This window comes from Mixophyes fleayi, chromosome 2, assembly GCF_038048845.1.
Source record: "Mixophyes fleayi isolate aMixFle1 chromosome 2, aMixFle1.hap1, whole genome shotgun sequence".
Classification (NCBI taxonomy): Eukaryota; Metazoa; Chordata; class Amphibia; order Anura; family Limnodynastidae; genus Mixophyes; species Mixophyes fleayi.
The window spans coordinates 262,593,612-262,615,544 of record NC_134403.1 but is presented as its reverse complement, the minus strand read 5'-3'; the positions used below and the strand labels follow the sequence as shown (position 1 = coordinate 262,615,544).

General features: G+C 40.9%; 1 protein-coding gene across 1 annotated transcript in view; it reads left to right on the top strand.

The window, feature by feature from the left end:
- Positions 1-21,933, top strand: part of ETNK2 (ethanolamine kinase 2) — a 48,626-nt gene that overhangs the window by 1,637 nt on the left and 25,056 nt on the right. The window contains exon 2 of the mRNA XM_075196062.1: positions 12,448-12,707. Coding sequence (XP_075052163.1) covers positions 12,448-12,707 — 260 coding nt within the window. The remainder of the gene's footprint in view (positions 1-12,447; positions 12,708-21,933) is intronic.

Here is a 21,933-nt window from a genome sequence, read left to right as displayed (position 1 = left end):
GCTGCCGGAATGGGGCTCAGAGTGCCCTTGTCATCCATTCTGGTTGCCGCAATGGATCTCTGAGGATCTTACCTATCCATTCTGGCTGCCGGAATGGGGCTCTGTGGATCTAACCTATCCATTCTGGCTGCCGGAATGGGGCTCTGTGGATCTAACCTATCCATTCTGGCTGCCGGAATGGGGCTCTATGGATCTAACCTATCCATTCTGGCTGCCGGAATGGGGCTCTGTGGATCTAACCTATCCATTCTGGCTGCTGGAATGGGGCTCTGTGGATCTAACCTATCCATTCTGGCTGCCGGAATGGGGCTCTGTGGATCTTACCTATCCATTCTGGCTGCCGGAATGAAGCATTGAGTACTTTAGCCATTTTTCCGGCTGCCGGATGGGGCTCTGAGTACATTAGTCATTCATTCTCCCTGCCGGGATGGATGCCTAAGTACCTTACCCATACATTTCAGTTCCCGGAATGGGGCTCTGAGGACATCGACCATTCATTCCGGCTGTCGGAATAGGGCTCTGAGTACCTTAGCTTTCATTCTGACTGCCGGCGTAATTATCTTTGCACTTTATTTCTTTGTTTATATTGTGTTAACCCTGTAAAATCCCTATCTCTCCAGCTAGTACTAAGTAAAAGTGATATATTTCTGATATTGATTATTTATTATAAAAAGCAGTTCCTCAAAGCACTCTAATTGAATTTACTTTGCCACATATGTCAGATATAATAGATGGTTAATAAACACAAAACCCTATCCCAGCGCCCATAATGGAAGATTAAGGGACTCAGAGTCCTATTGCAGCTTCTGGAATGGAAAGCAGTCATACCCCCGTTTCGGCACACGGAAAGGATGGTTAAGTAGTTCAGATATCCATTCTGGCACCCAGAAAGGATATCTAAGGTACTCAAAGCCCCATTCCGGGAGCCGGAATAGATGGTCAAGATCCTCATCTTATATATACATACTAAAAACCACTGCAAACAAGCTTTTTCCCTTCTGCTCCACGGGAGGTTTCTGTCCTTCCTGAGCTCACCTTAGGACACCTGCGTTACGGTTTGACAGGTGTATAGCCCTAGAGAAAATATCTGTGTAGCAGAACAGAATGCACTATACAAGGAGAGAAAACACAGCCTGACAGCTTCTTGCAGGCATTATCACACCTCCCTGTCCATCCACTCCTAGCTAGAGATACACCTTCCACCTGTCAGCTCTGTCCATTGACCCTTGCTCCATCTGACTTCCTTACACTTTCCAATCGCTCTTTTGGTACCTCCCTCTGTTGAAACATTTATGCATTAGGCCTTCTGTTACACCTCAATTAACTCACCTCCCCCCCTGTATGTCTGTCCTGTATGCAGTTTATGGATTAGCAGCTGACGCTGCAACAAATTTACGTATTATGATGCTGTATAACCCACTACCATGCTTTCAGCAACAAGTGAAAATAGGTGATGGGGAAGTGACTGATCACTATAAGTAACAATGTACATCTGTTTTACATGTACATAACAGGAAAATGTAGAGAAAGGCATGTTCAACAGGTGCAGCTCCATAAACTGAAGAGTTCCTCATAGATTGTGCTTCTTGTAGGGTGCAGTTTTCTATTAATAGAAGTATACTATATACATATATACATACAGCTATATATATATATATATATATATATAAATATATATATTTGCTCGAACACACTTTGTAATTAACGTTATTCAGTATGTTTAAGGAATACATTTATTGAATAAGTTGTTAACATTAACGATGATCTGTTCACATAGTGCAGTTATTACCTGTTTTGCACTGTATAGCTGTTGTGAGTTTATGATATGTTTACTCACTTTTGGATTTGAGCCCTGTAATTATTTTACTATTGTTTTTCCTCTAAGGCTAATGCTAAATATCCTTAATATTAGCGACCTACTCCAAATATAGGAAGGATTGAGTTGTGGAGTAAGAGGTGAACTTGCTACCATTGGGGTTTTGGTTGTTTCTTTGTAAGATTAGCATGTGTAAGTTATCAAATACATAATAATTGGGATTGCAATAGTTAAGGCCTAAACTACCAAAACTATCTTCAGGCCTCCCCAGTGTCTGTCCATGTCCAGAGATATGTTCAACTTGAGCTGTGTTCATCCATATGCTGATCACAGGATACATTTTTTTTATGTAAAATAGTGATTATTGCTCACTAATCCATGAAATGCCTTCTGAACCATGATAACAAGAAACTACACTACATAGCCGTCAGCTTTCATTGTGAATGCTTCTGCACAGGTATTCGGGGGCATTTTAAATATGTTTTATTAGACTTTAAACATAGATCTTCAAAATATTGGAAAAACCCCTTATCTGGATAACATTTTGTCCCAAGCATTCTGGTTAATTGATCCCATACATGTAAAAACATATTATTACATTGTACCTCTCTCGCTGAGTTTTCCTTTAATCCCTAATGATATCCTCTAATGTATCTGCAGATACAAATATTTGTAAGGAAACTCAAAGACATATTGAATACATATAAAAACCATAACATGACCCATTTCCCCAGGACACACTGAGCTGCTCCAATTTCTCCAAATATTTTCCTATAGAAGCAACCATAAATGTAAAAGGCTTTTTCCTTAGCATCAGTTACATAAATCAGCCCAGATTACTGCAAATGGAAAATATGTTAGAAAAACAAAAGTAGAACTTGTGTCCTGGGAGAAATTGGTTATCCTGAAAGATATACTGTAAGGACGCATAACGCACATATATAATTATTGTTTAGAACACTTTTTATTTTGGCCCATGTTATATCAATAATTTAAGCTGCTATTTTACCTGCAGGTGGCATTGTTTGGCTGTGGCCAGTCCTGTACATGATGAGAATAGGCCCCCGTTCTGCTCTTATGAAAGCAGATGAAGGAGCCTTTATTTTTAAAATTAATTTCTGATCAAACGAGCTTGAGAGGTGAGAGAAGACCAATGAAGATGAACAGTCCAAAATTAGAATTAAGAAGCCCCTATTAAAATTTAATTGATAGGGGTGTAGGACTCGAGCTTTCCACTTAAGTATAATAGCCCTTTGTGGCTTAGTAGGAAAGCAGTGCAAGTAGAGTTCTTTTGTTTTCTAATGGAATTTTATAATGCACTAACGAGGTTTGTCCCAAAACAAAATCACAGGGGCTTATTTATGTATGATAGGGAGAAAAAGCTTTCCACCTGGAGAAAAGTGCGTTTTTTTCGCCAGAGATAGCGCTTCTCCTAATTTATGAAAGCCTCTCGAATGTTAGTTGTCTGGGTATCATCTGCTATAGCATTCTCCAGGCCTCTTTGTCTGAAGCTTCCCCATTAATAAGGACATCTCAGGATGGCAATAGCAGAGGCATATTACAGGAAAATATGAATGTTTCCATATTTATTTATATAATATATACACTATATGGACAAAAGTATTTGGACGCTTGACCATTACACCAACAGGGACTGTAATGACGTTGTATTCTAATACATATACTTTAATATGGAGCTGCTCCCCCTTTTGCAGCGATAACAGCTTCCACTCTTCTTGGAAGGCTTTCCACAAGATGTTGGAGTGTTTATGAGGGAATTTGTGTCCATTCATTCTGTAGAGAATTTATGAGGTCAGTCACTGATGTTGAATGAGAAGGCCTGGCCGGCAGTCTCCGTTCCAGTTCATCCCAAAGGTGTTAGATGGGGTTGAGGTCAGGGCTCTATGCAGGCCAGTCAAGTTCTTCCACACCGAACTCATAAAACCATGTATTTGTAATCCTTGCTTTATGCCCTGGGGCACAATCATGTTGGAATAGAAAAGGGCCTTCCCCAAACTATTGCCACAAAGTTGGAAGCATAGCATTGTCCAAAATGACTTGGTATGCTGAAGCATTAAGATTGCCCTTCACTGGAGATAAGGGGCCTAGCCCAAACACTGAAAACAGCCCAATACCATTATCCCTCCTTCACCAAACTTCACAGTTGCATAATGCAGTCAGGCAAGTAACGTTAACCCGGCATCCGCCAAACCCAGATTCGCCCATCTGACTGCCAGAAACAGAAGTGTGATTCATCACTCCACAGAACACTTTTCTACTGCTTCACAGTCCAGTGTCGGTGTGCTTTACACCACTCCATCCAACACTTGGCATTGGTCTTGGTGATGTGAGGCTTGCATGCAGCTGATCAGCCATGGAAACCCATTCCATTAAGCTTTTGTGCTTACATTAATACAGTGAAAGTTCAGAACTCTTCAGCTATGGAATCAGCAGAGCGTTGGTGACTTTTACACACCATGCGAATTAGCAATCGTTGACCTCGCTCTGCGATTTTACGTGATCTTCCGCTTCGTGGCTGAGTTGCTGTTGTTCCTAAACACCTCCACTTTCTAATAATATCACTTACAGTTGACCGTGGAATATCTAGCAGGGATGAAACTACACAAACTGTCTTATTGCAAAGGTTGCATTTTATCACAGTATCACACTTGAAGTCACTGAGCCCTTCAGAACGACCCATTTTGTATCACAAATGTTTGCAAAAGGAGACTTCATGGCTAGGTGCTTCATTTCATAGACCTCTGGCAACGGGTCTGATCAACACACCTCAATTCAATAATTAACAGGTGTGCCCAATTACTTTTGTCCATATAGTGTGTGTAGATATATTTACATATATATATATATATATATATATTATTATTATTTCTACCTATTTTTCGTTTTCCTATTACTTGTTTATGTGTGCAAGTCCAGGCTGTCAGTTCCACTGCATATACATAAGCCACCTCACGCATGCATGCACATATGCCTCCACACTGGCCTGGCAAAGTGGTTAGCTCAGTCTTACCGCTGCCAGCCAGTATCACCGGGGAGCTGACTATTGCTCAGCTGTCCTCGCAAAATTGTAATAGTAAATTGTGGTGAGACAAGTATTTCTATTGCTGTCATAAGATGTTTGATATTGTCATCTGTAATGTAAAATAGGTGGCATGCAATATTTTTAGTTGTACCAGTCTGTTCATTGTTGACACAGGTGCGCCAGGATAAAGTACACTACAGATTATGAATTTTTTTTTCAATGAAGTATGATAATTGTTTACATTGATAACTTTTCCACTACCAGTTGTATGTGCATGATGGAAGATATAACTAGGAATGTATAACTAGCATGGAATGTCAGTAGTAGAACATACATTCCATTCTACAGTTCAAGGTCAATTGGAGCCATCGACAATAAAGTCACTACCTTGTAAAATTATTAATGTTTGTAAAGTTGTATGCTTCTGAATTAAAAAATGATATATTCATATTTCTGCCCAGATTAATTGTCTTTAATATTCAACAAAACCAAGTTTAGCAGAAAAAGAAATATAAAAATTAAGTATGATGCTTGAAAAGTATTCAGAGACTCATCTTTGACAGCTATAAGTTAATATATAGAAGTGTGATAGCATGTGTTTAATGAAACTAGCGTGTGTAAAAATTTGGTGGTCAGGTAAGGCTGAAATAGAGGTTTCTGGGAAAAATAAAAAGCATTAGCTCTTCTCAGAGCCCCCCTGTCAATGTAATTGAGGTGTGATCCTCGCAGAATGCAATGGCCTGTTGTTGAGGCGATATGTGTGACATTACTGGGATGGGTATTATATAATTTTGGTGTGATCGGGAAGGGAAATGTCCTAAAATAAGACAAGACTTGGCATACACAACCCCTGTTTTCTTATAGCCTGCAGAGAGGTATAACATAAAACTGTGTCTAGCATATATGTTCCCCTTGTGACTAACCATATTCAGATATCCATATATACAATGCAAGAAATGCCCCTAATCGACATAGGGATGATATCGTCAGCACCCAAGTGCACAGTGCCATATTACTGGCATAGTTGCCCACTTTCTGATTCTCCAGTTCCAGTGGCTAGTTCAGAGGGATGTGTGGTGCAGCAAATCACGTCATTTGGCCCTGTGGTGAAATGCTGCAATTGCGTAGTCTTCGCCACAAATCACGTCATCAAGGTCCCCGTCCTGTCCAGTGGGCTTGCTTACTTTACCTGATATGAATAATGGTAGTAGCCATAGCATGCAATGGGAGTGCTTTGCTTTAACAAAGATAGGTAAACCTGCCAGTGAGTGAGTGAGAATAGGTTTTGAAAATAAGGTAGAAGTTGTAAAACATTTTTTTTAGTCTTTCTAAAAACAATTTACATGACTATTCACTAAGCACAAAAAGCTACATCGGCCTAGATCAAGAAGAAAAAGCTGACTTTTCTTGAATGTCCCAAAGTTCCAAACCCAACAGCATTGAAAGGCTGTGAAATTAAATTTCCGTTTCTATCAAGCATACAAGAAAGTTCTAAACACTTAAATACATCTCCAACCAATGTTCTAAGTTGACAGATACTTAATAAACCCTTTCCCCCAAGCTGTTATCTCAGTAAATGGTTCTGAACATTTTTCGAAAATGGACCCATGTGCCCAGTGTAGCTCACCTAGGGGCCTATTTATCAAAGATCTTCCGCCTGTAATGTAGAGGTAAATCAACAGTTTTCGGGGATTAACCACTAAATTACTATGTATTATTCTAGCATCGCAGCAGATATCTCAGATATCTTCTGCTTTGTATTTCTCATAATTTTCCTAAGCACTCCCCATAACAGTGTATGGGAAGTGCTCAGTAACGCTATGTAATAAAGTCTTCCTAGAGAATTTTTTCTCTTTTTCTACATGTTATGTACAACATCTGAAGCTGGCGTACATTAACATAGCTGAAAACTTTCGCAGCTGTCAGCTCTGCTCTGAAGAGCAGAGCTGGACAGCGCATGTGTGGAGGGATCATGTGATCCCTCCCTGTCACATATCGCACCTTTTGCTGTCCAGGATGTTAGTGCGCATGCACCAAGTTTTCAGTCGGCGCATGCGCACTAACAAAAAGAAGAAAAGAAAAAAAGTGAAGATCACCGCCTTCAAAATTGAGAAAAGACTGCGATGATCAGGTGAGACACTTCTCAGGGACAGCAGGTTATCGGCACTGCTGTCCCTGAGAAGTTTTTTAATACATTGCCGTTACTTTTCAATCCTTATCAAGGAGATAAGGATTGAAAAGCATCAACTGAAAAAAACGAATAGACCCCCTAACACATTAAGGACCTCATTTAGAGTTGGACGCAAAGTCCGTTTTAGGCGCATCCAACAAAAAAACACTATCATGCATGTGCAGAAAGCACCAAATCCGCCTGCATCTTGGACACTTGCGCCTAAAACAAACTTTGCGCCCGACTCTAAATGAGGTCCTAAATAATTATATGACACAACTTTTGCACAACCATATTAAAGTTGGAATACTTTAGAAAGCACTGTTTTATCGAGAAATATTGCAAAAGGCTAATGTTATCTTAAAGTGAAAAAAGATAACTCTATTTCACAAGTACTTTACTATCTACTTGCTGTACATTGTACAGTTAGTTCAATCACATCATCATCATCATCAACATTTATTTATATAGCGCCAGCAAATTCCGTAGCGCTTTACAATTGGGAACAAACATTGATAAGACAATACTGGGTAATACATACAGACAGAGAGGTAAGAGAACCCTGCTCGCAAGCTTACAATCTATGGGACAATGGGAGTTAGAAACACAAGGGCATGTGCTACATCATATTGCACAATGGACCAGCTAGACTGCAAAGGTAAAAGTATTGAGTGGGCTGTGTGTGTGGCAATGTTGGTCAGAGGGTTGTTGTCTTGCGTTAGCAGTGTAGAGGATGGTAATAGGGTAATCTAGGGAAATTAAGATGGTGGTGGAGGAATATCATAACCTTGTCTGAAGAGATGGGTTTTCAGTGAACACTTGAAGGTTTGAAGACTAGAGGAAAGTCTTACTGTGCGTGGGAGGGAATTCCACAAAGTGGGTGCAGCCCGGAAAAAATCCTGTAACCGAGAATGGGAGGATGTGATGAGAGTGGAGGAGAGAGGTAGATCTTGTGCAGAACGGAGGTGTCGAGTAGGGAGATATTTCGAGACAAGTGAGGAAATGTATGTCGGTGCAATTTTGTTGATGGCCTTGTATGTTAGTAGAAGAATTTTATATTGGATTTGTTGAAATACAGGCAGCCAATGTAGAGACTGACAGAGTGGCTCAGCAGAGGAATAACGGTTTGTAAGGAAAATCAATCTAGCCGCTGCGTTCAAAATAGATTGTAGGGGTTCAAGTCTGACTTTGGGAAGACCAGTAAGGAGGGAATTGCAATAGTCGATGCGGGAGATGATGAGTGCATGAATTAATGTTTCCAGCTATACTGAACTCTGGGAAATATTTGTTCTTGCTAAAGTATGATATGAAATGGAAATTATTTAAATGAAGAAAACTAGCTGATTTATCATTAGATCAGTTTTGTTAAAGTATTACAGACATGTGAGCATTAACTGACACTTTCACCAAAAACACAATCCTGAAAAAAGAGCGGTACAGAGTCCAAAATCAACATTCCTGCAGCTGAACTCCTGGTCATTGCTGTGATGTCAGAGAGTGCCATGGGGCAGGGGAATACAGATCTGAGCTTTGTACATAGGATACTGGCAGTGCTGGGATTTTGTTTTTACTCTAAGAGGCACTATTATAAATTATACTTACCATAAGTCGATTTTTTTACCTGAATAATATTTTGTAGTAACATACTATGGTTTTTGTTTTATTTTCTGATATTTTTATTTGCAGATTTTCATTACATTTTGCATCTCCATATATGAAAGGAGATCCCAACTTTTGGGGAGATTTTACACTACCTCTTTATTCCAGGGGGTAGATTTACTAAACTGCGGGTTTGAAAAAGTGGAGATGTTGCCTATAGCAACCAATCAGATTCAAGGGCCTGATTCATTAAGGATCTTAGCTTAAGAAACTTCTCATTTCAGTCTCCTAGACAAAACCATGTTACAATGCAAGGGGTGCAAATTAGTATTTTGTTTTGCACATAAGTTAAATACTGGCTGTTTTTTCATGTAGCAACACAAATACTTGATAGCTTATTTGTACATTGAAATTTAAAGTTGATATGTGTGTGCTACATGAAAAAACAGTCAGTATTTAACTTATGTGCAAAACAGAATGCTAATTTGCACCCCTTGCATTGTAACATGGTTTTGTCCAGGAGACTAAAATGAGAAGTTTCTTAAGTTAAGATCCTTAATGAATCAGGCCCCAAGTTATCATTTATTTAGTACATTCTGTGCTGACCACTTCATTCTGTGTCAGCTTAGCTGCAGCAGAATTTAAATACTAATCTGTCCAGCCAAGCCACATAGATACCTCCCAATTGTCCCAAATTAAGTGAGACATTCCTGATTTGTTGTCTCGCCTTCCCGATCAGGGCAGCTTTATCCCGGAGGTATCTCCTGTCACTGCTGTCCTTCAAAGCAGTGGGGAACGGGTGCCGCACACACGTGCCACCGGTGTATGCGGCAATGAACAGTTGTCTGGAGGGGTGTGCAAGGCAGCCTAGCGCTTGAAATGGTTAGGCACACCACATGTGCTGATTCGCGGATTGGAAATTTTTGAAAGTATGCACACGTATCTTGGTGATGATGTCATAGGGGAGATACATATATAGATACAGTTTAGTGCTACTATTATGCAGAAATGCATGACTGTAAATGTAGTTTTTTTTCTACAATCTTTGCGCGCAGAGCTGTGATATCAATGCAAGCAGACCTGGTTATATATGAAAGAAAGTAAGCCTTTACAAGTATAAAAAGTACATGTAGGCAGAGAAGCTCACAAATTGCATAGGTTCAATAAACATAAACAGTACAGAAGTTTGCTTATTCAGACTTTTAGAGTCTGGAACACTCCCTTTTACTGTATGTTAAAATCAGCAATATGACTTCATACATTATGACGAGAAAGCATAAGTGCTGTCATAATCTACCAAACAAATGTGGCCTTTATTCTAAAGAATGCTAGTTTATTGCGGTACAGCTCGGCAGTGTAGTGTTACATAATGGCATTCCTCTTGGATCTAAAGTGGCAATAAGTGGAGTATTCTATGGGAAGATATGATAATTCCAAAATGTGTTACAGCAAAGTGATCACAAGTACTCTCCATATCGCCTCATAATGTATTACATGGTGATCAGGGGTAAGTGATGGTCTAATGCAATGGAAAAGGTTTTTTAAAATGCTGCACTAGGCAATTCCCTATATATCCCAGGTGTAAGTTCCGACTGTAGTGATGACTGTCACTCCATAGTCTTTGTATTAAAAACTACGCGTATGCATACCACTAGAAAGCAAAAAACTTTTGCATGCAGGTATGAGAGAACATAAAAAAGCATTGTATGTACAGTTCACTTCATCCTAATATATGTATTTAATGAAAAAGGAAAGATTTTTTTTAAAACACATTTTAATTAATATTTATAGTATTATGACTTTATATAGTATATGACTTGCAGACATACTTGTGCATATCCTGCACTGTGTCCTGTCTGTTAACATACAACAAGTAATGTTTAAGCAGAGCGTACTTACACCCAGATTCAAACTGAAACTTATCTTGAGATCCACTTGTATTTGAATACAGTCGCACCCACTCTCAAGTTCTGTGCTCGTTTTTGAAACGCAAGTAACGTCCAGGTTGCGTCCTGACATGAACAGACCCTACATGCCAGTTATACTTATTTTGCAGTCTGTATATCCACCCGCATTTAATAAAAAGCTACGTCAGGGGTAAAGACAGCGGTAGTTTTGTGAAAGGAAAAGTTACTCATCTTCTGGACTGTGCAGTCCCTTTGAGTAGCAGAACAGTATTACAGTTTTAAGAGCCATTGTATACTTTGAGCCTTCTAAAAAGAATGCTGACAAGCGGAGGTGCACATAAGGAATTGTTTGCAGGTATAATGATTAACTTTCTATAGTAATGCTGATCATATTTGCCCCGGGCAATTTCAGAACCCCATTCCACATACCTTTTGCAGACTGATCATACACACCTAAAAAAATTGATATTGACTCCAGACCCCTTCAGAGTTTAAAGCAAGGGTCTCTTTTGAGTCCTTTGAAATATACAGGCACATAACCTATCTTAACCTCATTCATCTCTTTTTCAAGTTTCTTTTTCAAGTTTAATTCATCAGTGAGTTTGAAAAGGGAGTATATAGGCCTACACACTGCTCTTGTCCACAATCTGTAGTCTCAAACAACCTTATCAAAACCTGCCAATGGCTGTATAGGTTCACACAGTAATCAAACTGAACTGAAGAAAATGTATGGCAGGTTTTGTATATATTATACAACAGGGTATTAAATAGGCTTTTCAACACTTTACTGGCACAGAAGTCAAAGGTCCATTATAAACAACAAAAAACTTTTTGGGCTTTTCACTGGAATTTCTGTACACACTGCCCCCAAATAAAAGAACACTCATAAACTGTCCAAAGGCAAACATGCCTCAGGTGACCTGGTAATATCATCCTGCCGAGGGTGGGACTAATGCAGCCAATCAGCTGTCAGTGTTGTAGGGAGTATTGACAGACACTCATAACAGAATGGATGTGATAATACTAGGGAGATAAAGACCAGAAAATAACAGAATTAGTGTCAGGCATGAAAATGTACAACATACAAGGGTTACATTTGCTGTCAATGTAAGAAATGTTTATGGTGTTCATTAAAAACAAAAAGATGTCACCTATTTACAGAGAAAATACATAATTTATCAATTATACTTTTACCTATAGAAACAGCTCTGCAGTTTCAAGTCTGTAATCATATGTGGTAATGATGACAAGTAAAATCGAAATGCACTTTACTTTTTTTTTTTTTCAAGTTTTATGTTTGGTGTTATCGGGAAGGGAAAATAAGACAAGAATTAGTATACACAACTCCATTTTTTCTTATAGCCTGTTTGTTTTTGCAGATCAAATGACAATAAACGATTTGCTACAACAAGCAATAGTGTTTCCTCATTGTTTTTTCTAAACATAAAACTGAGAGAGAGGGGGCGGATAGTTGGGGGGAGGGGATTATAGGTACATAACAAAACAAGAGTATGGTGACTATTCCAATACAGGATATTGAACAGTGAAGCAGGGCTTGGCTTTGGAATGGCAAGTGAAAGCCAAATAGATTACACTAGCATGAGAAGATGTGTCCCATTCGAACCCGGAGAGGTCCCGGAGACGGCCTGAGTGGTCCATACAAGGTTTAAATAAATAAGTGTCAGGGCGGTGCTGAAACTTGTGTTGGGTGTCGGCCAGATCGACTCTCTCTAAAGCACCAAGAGGCCCATATGGCATTGAATATGGGTGCACTTTGCTCCACACACAAATTACTAATGTAAAGGATTAGAGTTTTAATCCATTCAGAAGGGTAACATGTATAGGTAGACAACTCTTTTATATAGGTGTTAATAACTGAATATATGCACTGTTTTCTTTCATTATTGTGCAGTTGTTCACTGACGGCATCACCAACAAGCTGCTGGCCTGCTACGTGGACAGAACTATGAAAGATGCCGTACTGGTACGCGTCTACGGAAAGCGGACTGAGCTGTTTGTGGACCGCGAAGACGAACTGACAAGCTTCCAGTTGCTGCGCACTCATGGTTGTGCCCCTGAGCTATACTGTACTTTTCAAAATGGTCTCTGTTATCAGTTCATGCGTGGCTTGGCACTTGGACCAGAACACGTGCGCCAACCTCATATATTACGGTAACATTTGGTGTTAGACAAGGTGGCAGTGGGATACCTATAAAAATACAAACTATAACAAAGCAAATATGGGTGTGAAAGATTGTGGCAATAATAGATATGATACACATTGTTTCTTACATTGGACCACATTTAGCAAATCCAACTAAAAGGTGAGATATGCACCTAGACAAACCATATTACGATGCATGGGGCTCAAATTTAATTATTTTATTTTTTTGCATGATGGAAAATACGGTTTTGTTTGTAACACACAAATACTGGACAATTTTTACTTTTTCACTGGGATTTAGAGAAATGTGAGGACAGGCCTCCCACCCAACTCAAAATGTGCCTGCATTTTTTAATGTAACCCCAACCCCCTCCCCTGGCTGCACAACATGGTTTTACCAAAGTGCGAAATTGTACCTTGTAGTTGGATTTTCTCCTAATTCTAAATGGGCCCATTATGCCTAATTTATGATAGCAGATTTTAATGCAACATGAATAAACCAAAAGAGCAGCTCTGTGTTTGTGTAATAAAATAGTTATAAATGACATAAGTAACATATATTTACAGTGGTTGAAGTGGGCTGGTATACGGTGCTATGCAATACTCTTACTGCTTTCATTGTCAAGCTATCAAATCCCATTCACTTATATTTTCCATACCACCACCTCTAAATTTCCGCTTCGACCACTGTGTTTGTGTGTGCGTGCGTGTGTGTGTGTGTATATAGATATTAGAGATGCTCACTGACCCCCGTGTTTTGGTTTTGGTTTTTGATCTGAATTACCTTCGTGTTTTGGTTTTGGTTTTGCCAAAACCGCCCTTGCTTGTTTTGGTTTTGGTTTTGGTTTGGTTTTGATATTTTTTACAAAATTCCATTGTTTGGGCTAAATTCACATAATTTAGGTATTCTTTTGTACCTACATTATTATTAACCTCACTAACACCAATTTTCAGTTATTTCCATTCAATTTTGACCATCTCACAGGTCACAATATGCTTTTCAGCTTTCATACACTTTCAGCCAAATAGTGCAGCGATCTGTCTGGATGGTAAGCCACAGAGCAATGACTCAAACACACGGCAGTTCCTACCACATCTAGGAAACATTGCAACGAGTGCTCCACCTGTTTCTTGGATAAGTGAGGGGATTCTACAGCTAATAAATGTCAACGAGCACTGACCCCCCTCCGGGATGTGTGCTTTTATCAGACACACACCAATCCAGGGTGCCAAACAACGCAGTAAAAAGAGCTATTGATATCTATAGCAAAAAGGCAGTCTAACTGTATTTTACACCCTACACTTATAGTTAAATAGAAAAAAAATCAGCCTGCAAAGACTGTACGATAAATAGAAATGCCCAAAGCAGCTTTTCAATTGGGTGTATATTATTCCCAAACACTTCTAGTGCAAATTCAGAAATATATAGTGCTGGTATATTATAATTTCAACACCAGAAAATAGCTTTTTAGAAGAGGGGAATATGTGACACCCCAAACACTTGTAGTGCAAATTCAGAAATATATAGTACTAGTTTATTATCATTTCAACACCAGAAAATAGCTTTTTTCAAAGAGGGGAATATCTGACATCCCAAACACTTGTAGTGAAAATTCAGAAATATATAGTGCTGGTATATTAGAATCTCAACACCAAAAAATAGCTTTTTTACAAGAGGGGAATATGTGACACCCCAAACACTTGTACTGAATAATCAGAAATATATAGTGCTGGTATATTAGTATTTCAGCACCAGAAAATAGCTTTTCTACAAGAGGGGAATATCTGACACCCCAAACACTTGTAGTGTAAATTAGGAAAAATGCCTCCTACTACTCTCTTCCTACTCTATTACTGATCTATTACTGCTATCTTCCTACTCTATTCCTGCAACCTAACCCTTCTCTCTCCCTCTCTCAAATGGTGCTGGATCGCTGTGGAGGCGGCTATTTATTCAGTCTAAAAATCGGGAGATCCGAGATCCGACGACGTCACAATGACGTTTTGCCTCATTTTGGAATTCGAGTAGGCGGGAGAGTACCGAGCCGACTTGGCTCAGGAGTCGGATTCCGAAAGTTTGAGCCCGTCCATCTCTAATATATATATATATATATATATATATATATATATATATATTTCTATATATTGGCAAAGAGGCATATTTCTTCCCCTATAAGAAAGTAGACAAAAACACAGCTAGTCTGCAGCTGCAGGCTACAGACAGAGTTCAATTTTCTCTGGTATCCTCTTTCAGCACAGAAAGGTGTTCCACACGGGTGTAATTGGTTTGTTTTGCTCATGGGAGAAGGGGCAGGGAGGCTCCAGCTACCCTCAAGCTATAGAAATGAACTTCTGATGATGACATGGAGGCATATCTAATAGCATTTGAGCGTGCCGCCACCCGAGCCAAGTGGCCATCTGGGACTTGGTCCAAACACCTGGCACCCTATCTTATAGGAGAAGCACAGCGCACCTATATAGACCTAGATGAAGACAAGGCTGGCGATTATCAGCGTCTGAAAACCGCCATCTTAGCGAGGGTTGGAGTCACCAGAGCAGGGGAGGCCCAGCGATATCATGACTGGAGAGTCTCTAAAAATTTACCGGTTCGGACTCAGCTTGCTGAACTTGGTAGAACGCTAAAGAAGTGGTTGCAGCCAGAAAAAACACTGCAGGCAGAATGATCGAAATTCTGGCCATTGACCATTGTATCCAGGGTATGGACCAAGGGCTCCAAAGGTAGGCACTACGGGCGGACCCTCAGTCGTATGGAGAATTGGCTGCTGTAGTGGAAAGATACAGCGCCTTGCAGCATATTCCCAAACCTCTGTTGCCTGCTCCAAAGTTTGTGCCTCGGTCAAAATCTGGCATATGGAACAGTGGACCAGATGTTGGTGAGGAGAGATTGCCTGATAAAAAGGCAGCCAAATCTGCCTTAAGTCCAATCTGCTTTGAGTGCACAGAGCCTGGACATTTGAGGGCTCAGTGCCCAACGTTAGTAGAACCTGTAGATTGTATACCAACGCACACACAACCAACCTATCCGAGCTGCTGTACAATAAGTCTGGTTACAGGGAAGTCCTGTTTGTTCTGCGTGACTGTGTTTGTGAATCACCATCTGGTGCTGGCTCTGGTAGATTCGAGTAGTGAACTGTCCCTGGTTTCCAGCTCCATATTACCAGAGAAACTGACGCATAATCTGCCCAAAGTGAAGGTACTCTGTGTCCATGGGACTGCCGAGGAATATGACAGGACTCTTTTGCCTGTTACTGTGAATGGACAGACAGTAACAGTGGTAATGGCCGTTGACCCAAAACTGCCATACGCTTTAATCCTGGGCAGAGACTTTCCGCTGTTTAATCAGATCCTCCAGGAGCGAATCCAGCCGGACACGTCGGCAATTGAAGCACCGGCTGAAAGTCCAGCCTTGATGGAGGAGCTTGAGGGAACAGAAAATGGAAAGTGCCATGATCTACCACGAAACCTGAACCAGACAGTTCAGTAAAATACACCTCCTAATAGGTTGGAGCATAGACAAAGGAGAGCTGAACAAGTGCCAACGCAGAACCGGTTCTTGGCATTGTTCATTGACGAGACCTCGGGCGAAGCGGCTAAGCCTCCCAGTGAGGACTCAGACTGGGCAGGATTGTCTAACTTGTTTCCACTAAGAGACTTTGGCCAAGACCAAATTGGAGATGTTGCCTTAGCTAATGTCTATAAGAATGTAGTTGAGATTAATGGGGTAGAGAAGGCTAACAAGCCTGCAGAAGGTATTGCTTATTATATGGTAAAGAATGATCTGTTGTATACAGTTGCTAATGTACAGGGTAGAACTGTAGAGCAATTGTTAATGTCACAAAACCATACACCACTTGTTCTCAAAGCTGCACATACACATCTGTGTAGGGGACACTTGGCGAAAGATAAAACATGGGAGCGGATATTGCTCAGGTTCTATTGGCCGGAAGTGCACAAGGCAAAAAAAAGATTTTGCCGGTCGTGTCAAGTATGTCAGAGAACATGTCCGAAGCCAGATTATCGGGCCACGCTAGTTCCCATCCCTGTGGTACAGACCCCGTTTGACCGTATTGGTATGGCTTTGGTAGGCCCATTAGAGAAGTCGGCCTGCGGCCATCAGTATGTATTGGTCATAGTGGACTATGCCACCACGTATCCCGAGGCTATACCTTTGCGCAATATAAAGTCCAGTACAATAGCAAAATAACTCCTTTTGTATTGTACCAGGTTGGGTATCCCCAAAGAAATCTTGACTGATCAGGGAACTCCCTTTATGTCCCATCTAATGAAAGAGCTATGCCGGTTGTTAAGAGTAGAAACACACATCAGTATATCACCTGCAGACTGACGGGGTAGTTTAATGTTTTAATATGACACTCAAACGCATGGTGAGAAAGGCAGTGGAGCAGGAAAACGGGACTGGGATGTGTTATTACCCTATTTAATGTTCGCAGTGACGGAGGTGTCTCAAGCATCTACGGGAATTTTGGATGTTCTCAAGGAGGGCTGGGAGCAACAGAGTCCAAAAGAACCAATTTGTGATCCAATTTGTGTCCCAGTTGTATGACAGGTTGGGGAAGATCCCCCCATTGGTACAACAACATATGCATGAGGCACAGGCAAGACAAAAAATAAACTACAATAAGTCAGCTGTAATTAGGGCTTTCCAACCAGGTGACAAAGTTCTGCTCCTGGTACCCACACAAGAGAGTAAGCTCTTCACCCATTGGCAGGGGCCATATGAGGTGATTGAGGCTGTGGGGCCTGTTAATTATAAAGTCATTCAGAAAGGCAGGAGAAAACCTATTCAGACATATCATGTCAACTTCCTGAAAACTTGGCATGATAGTGAGGAGCCACAAGCTGCATTGGTAAACACAGTTGTACAGGAAAACAAAGTTCCCATAAGGGACGATCTGTCACCAGGGAGGAGAAGACGGACTGAGGAAATGGTTTAGAGGAACCTTGACATGTTTTCTGAGGTGCCAGGCCGTATCACGCTCATAGAACATGACATAGTTACACCTCTAGCGGTGGTGGTGATAGTAAGACCATACCACATTCCTGAAGCTAGATGTGTAGCTGTGAAACAGGAAATTAAAAAAATGTCTGACCTCAGTGTCATTGAGGAATCCAATAGCAACTGGAATAGCCCCATTGTATTAGTGGCCAAGCCATACGGGATTCGATACCCTGAATTGATGAATTAGTGGAAACCTTAGACAATAGTTGGTACCTCACAACATTAGATCTAACTAAAGGCTACTGGCAGATTCCCCTAACGTCATCTGCCAAGGCTGAGACAGCTTTTTCAACCCCAGATGGGTTATTTCAGTGGAAGGTAGCGGGAGTCCCATGTAGCCTTATGGGCTACATGGGGCTCCCGCCACCTTCCAAAGAGCCATGAATCGTCTCTTAAAACCACACCAGGAGTATGCAGCTACATACTTAGATGATATAGTCCTCCACTCCCAGGACTGGGAGACACATCTACCCAAAGTGGAGGCAGTATTAGCCTCACTCAGGAAGGCGGGTCTAACCGCCAATCCCGAGAAATGCGCATGGGCCATGCGTGAGGCCAAATACTTGGTGTATGTTGTGGGACAAGCTCAGGTCAAACCCGAAGTTAACAAAGTCAAGGCTGTCAGAGATTGGCCCAAGCCTGTGCGGAAGGCCCAGCTGAGAACCTTTCTGGGTCTAGTTGGGTACTAACACCGGTTTATGGCTAATTTTGCCACTAGGACTGCTCCTCTTATTGATATAATAAAAAAAAGTTTGTCCAGGCAAGTTGGTCTGGTCTGAAGCAGCGGAGGCTACCTGGGGGGATCTTCGAGTGGCTCTGTGTTCATCACCAATACATCAAGCACTGGATTTCAGCAGGAGATTATATCTCTAAACAGATGCCTCTGGAGTAGGTTTCGGTGCTGTGCTTCCGCAGAGGTTTGATGGGACATTCTCTATCTAAGTTGCAAACTTCTGCCCAGGGAGAAGAAATACTCCACGGTGGAACAGGAGTGCCTAGCCATCAAATGGGCCACTGAGGCTCTCAGGTATTACCACCTGGGTAGAGAATTCAGCTTATACAAATAATGTCAGTATTGTTGTTTCCTACACAAGGGGGATTATCTAGATTTAGCAAAAACACAGATTATTACTGTCACAGCATTCCCAGGTGTCTATGGCATCTCAGCCCATAGTATTGCACATTAACATACTTTACAAGGTAAACAGTTCATTAAAAAATTATTAAAGTTAAAAGGTTAGCAAAATCACTGACACATACATTTTACATATACTTTTTATTATGACTCAAAACACTCTAGTAAAGTGCATGTATTTGTAACCCTGTATGCATTAAAAGTTGCAGAAATAAATTAAAGAGAATATTTCATTCATTTAATATTCAACAAATTAAAATAGCTAGCTAATAGTTTTATTCCTGATGAAACTGATACAACACAAACATGTAAAAAAATGTTGGATACTATTAAAGCACAAACCGCAGACATCTCATAAGCCTGCAAACAACAAATATGTTATTGGGTGGAAAATAAATGCTCCTATTAAAGCCCACTGTTTTCAAGGGAGACCAGAGATGTCCTTTTTAAATGGTTTCTCCACCAAATATCATATCACTGTGTCTGGCAATAGTCTGGCATCACAGATGTTAAAAGAGTTGGCCCTTGTATCTCAGGAGAAGACAGAGTAGAATTGGCCCACTGCACCATGTCAAGCCAATTATTCTTATTATTCTTTATTTAGATGGCGCCACAAGGTTTCCGCAGCACCGTACAAAATTCAAAACGAACAGTGGATCATATAGGGTACAACAGTACAGAACAAGACGAGTAAAACCAAGACTCCAGTAGCTCCAAGCATAGCAAGTACAGTGACGTTGGAGAAGAAATGAAATTGAGACAGAAGGGAAGAGGGCACTGCTCGTAAGAGCTTACATTCTAAAGGGAGGGGAAACAGACAGAAGGCACAAGAGGAGTTAGTGGAGGTGATCAAGCGCAGGAGGAATGTGAAGAGGAATGAGGGGGGAGGAGAAGGATAGAAAAGGTTAGGTGGATGGCTGTTAGGCTTTGAGGAACAGATGGGTTTTGAGTGCCCATTTGAAGGTGCTCTGATTAGGGGACAAAGGAATGGTGAGAGGGAGGTCATTTCAGTGGAGGAGGGCAGCATGGGCGAAATATTGGATTCTGACATGGAATGAGGTGATCAATTTGGAGGAGAGGTCATTGGTCGAGCACAGGGAACGGGTGGGAGTGTGAATGGAGAGGAGTTTAGAGATATAAGAGGCGTTGGAGTAGAAGAGGAGTTTAAAGTGGATTTTATAGGGGAAAGGAAGCCAGTGTAAGGCAAGGCAGAGAGGGGAGGCGGAGAAAGAGTAGCGTGAAAGGAAGATAAGTCTCACAACCAATAAAGAGTGAAGGGGGGATGGATGGGAGCAGGGGAGGCCGATAAGGAGAAAGTTACAGTAATCAAGACGGGAAATGATGAGAGCGTGGATAATGTTACATAGTTGGGAGCAACAGGATTGGGCAAGATTTTGAATATGGGGAGCAAAAGAAAGGGAAGAGTCGAGGGTAACACCCAAACAGTGGAGCTGGGGAACAGAAGAGATGGTGGTGTGATAGTGATAGAGAGTTCAAGGTGAGATAACGATTTGGAAGGAGGGAAAACAATGAGTTCAGGTTTAGTAATGTTGATTTTAAGAAAACGTAAGGACATCCAAGTGGAGATGGTGGAAAGGCAGCCAGAAACACAAGAGAGAAGGCGGGGGAGAAAAGGTCAGGAAAAGAGATATAGAGTTGACTACCATCGGCATACAGGTGATACTGGAAAGCGAAGGAAGAGATGAGTTCACCCAGGGAGATAGTGTACAGTGAAAAGAGTAGAGGGCCAAGAACAGAACCCTGAAGGACTCCCAACAGAAGGGCAGAGGGGGTGAGGATGAGTCAGGAGTGGAAACAGAGAAGGAGCGGTTGACAAGGTATGAGGTGAACCAAGCGAGGACAGAGCCAAAAAGGCAGAAAGAAGGCTTTGCAACAGGAGGGGGTGGTCCACTGTGTAGAAGGTCACGGAGAGGTCCAGGAGGATGAGCAGGGAGAAGTGACCCCTGGATTTAGCCAAGAGGAGGCCGTTAGTAACTTTAGACAGGGCGGTTTCAGTGGAGTGGAGGGGACGGAAGCCAGATTGGAAAGGGTCAAGGAGGGGGTTTTCCAAGAGGTGGCTTCTGATGTGTGAGGGTCCAGCACTTGAAGGCACAGGAAGGTTTAATTAGCTCTTGCTGTTAGAAATCACAGCAAGTTTTAAGATATCACGTATAAGTGTAAATATTGTTAGCTTTGCATTGCATGTAAATCCATGTTTGGGTAAACATATTGCATCCTGATTCTAAAAATAGCTCAGACCTCAGTGGTTACATGTTATTATTGAAGAAACAAAATAATCATTGCTACTCAGTGGTTTCCCAAACACTTGTGAATGCACTCAATAATTCACCAAAAAACAAGCTTGCATTATAACATGTAAAAAGCTACCTTGTGTATAAAAACAAGCTGAAAACCGAAAGTGCAAGCAATAACTATGTGCAAATTCGGAATTAAACAGGTTTGGGGTAAGAATTATAGTCAGCAATGTGATCTGTTGAGTTAGGAAAGCAAGAATAAACAAAAAGTGCTGTAAAAGAACAAGACTACACTTAAGGTACACCTCTAATACCAGTGTAGGTGTGTCATCAGAGCATATATGGTGTATTGACTCCAAAGCCACAAGTCATATGTCTAACTGTAAAAGCTTTCTCTCTCACATTAACCAAAGGGAGATGAAAATAATTACCATAGCTAATGAACAGTGTATGAACGCAGGTGATAAAAGAAGTTTAATTTCACAACCCAATCTCACAAAATGTATATTGTACTATATATACCCAGTCTTCAAAGCAACATGTGGTCTGTGAAGAAACTCACAAGGAAAGGCAACATAGTGATACACAAGCATGATAGCTGCATCATCACAAGATAATTTCACACTCTTGCAGAATTAAAAATCACTAATGAATTGTAAGCAAGCATTCAACTCCATAAGGCAGGACTGACAACATATTCTATCAGCGGCACAGCTAACCAGGATATAGGAACCCCAAAACAACAAGGAAGTTTTCTTAAGAATAGATCACCAACAGTATCATGATTGATGTGTGTAGCCAGT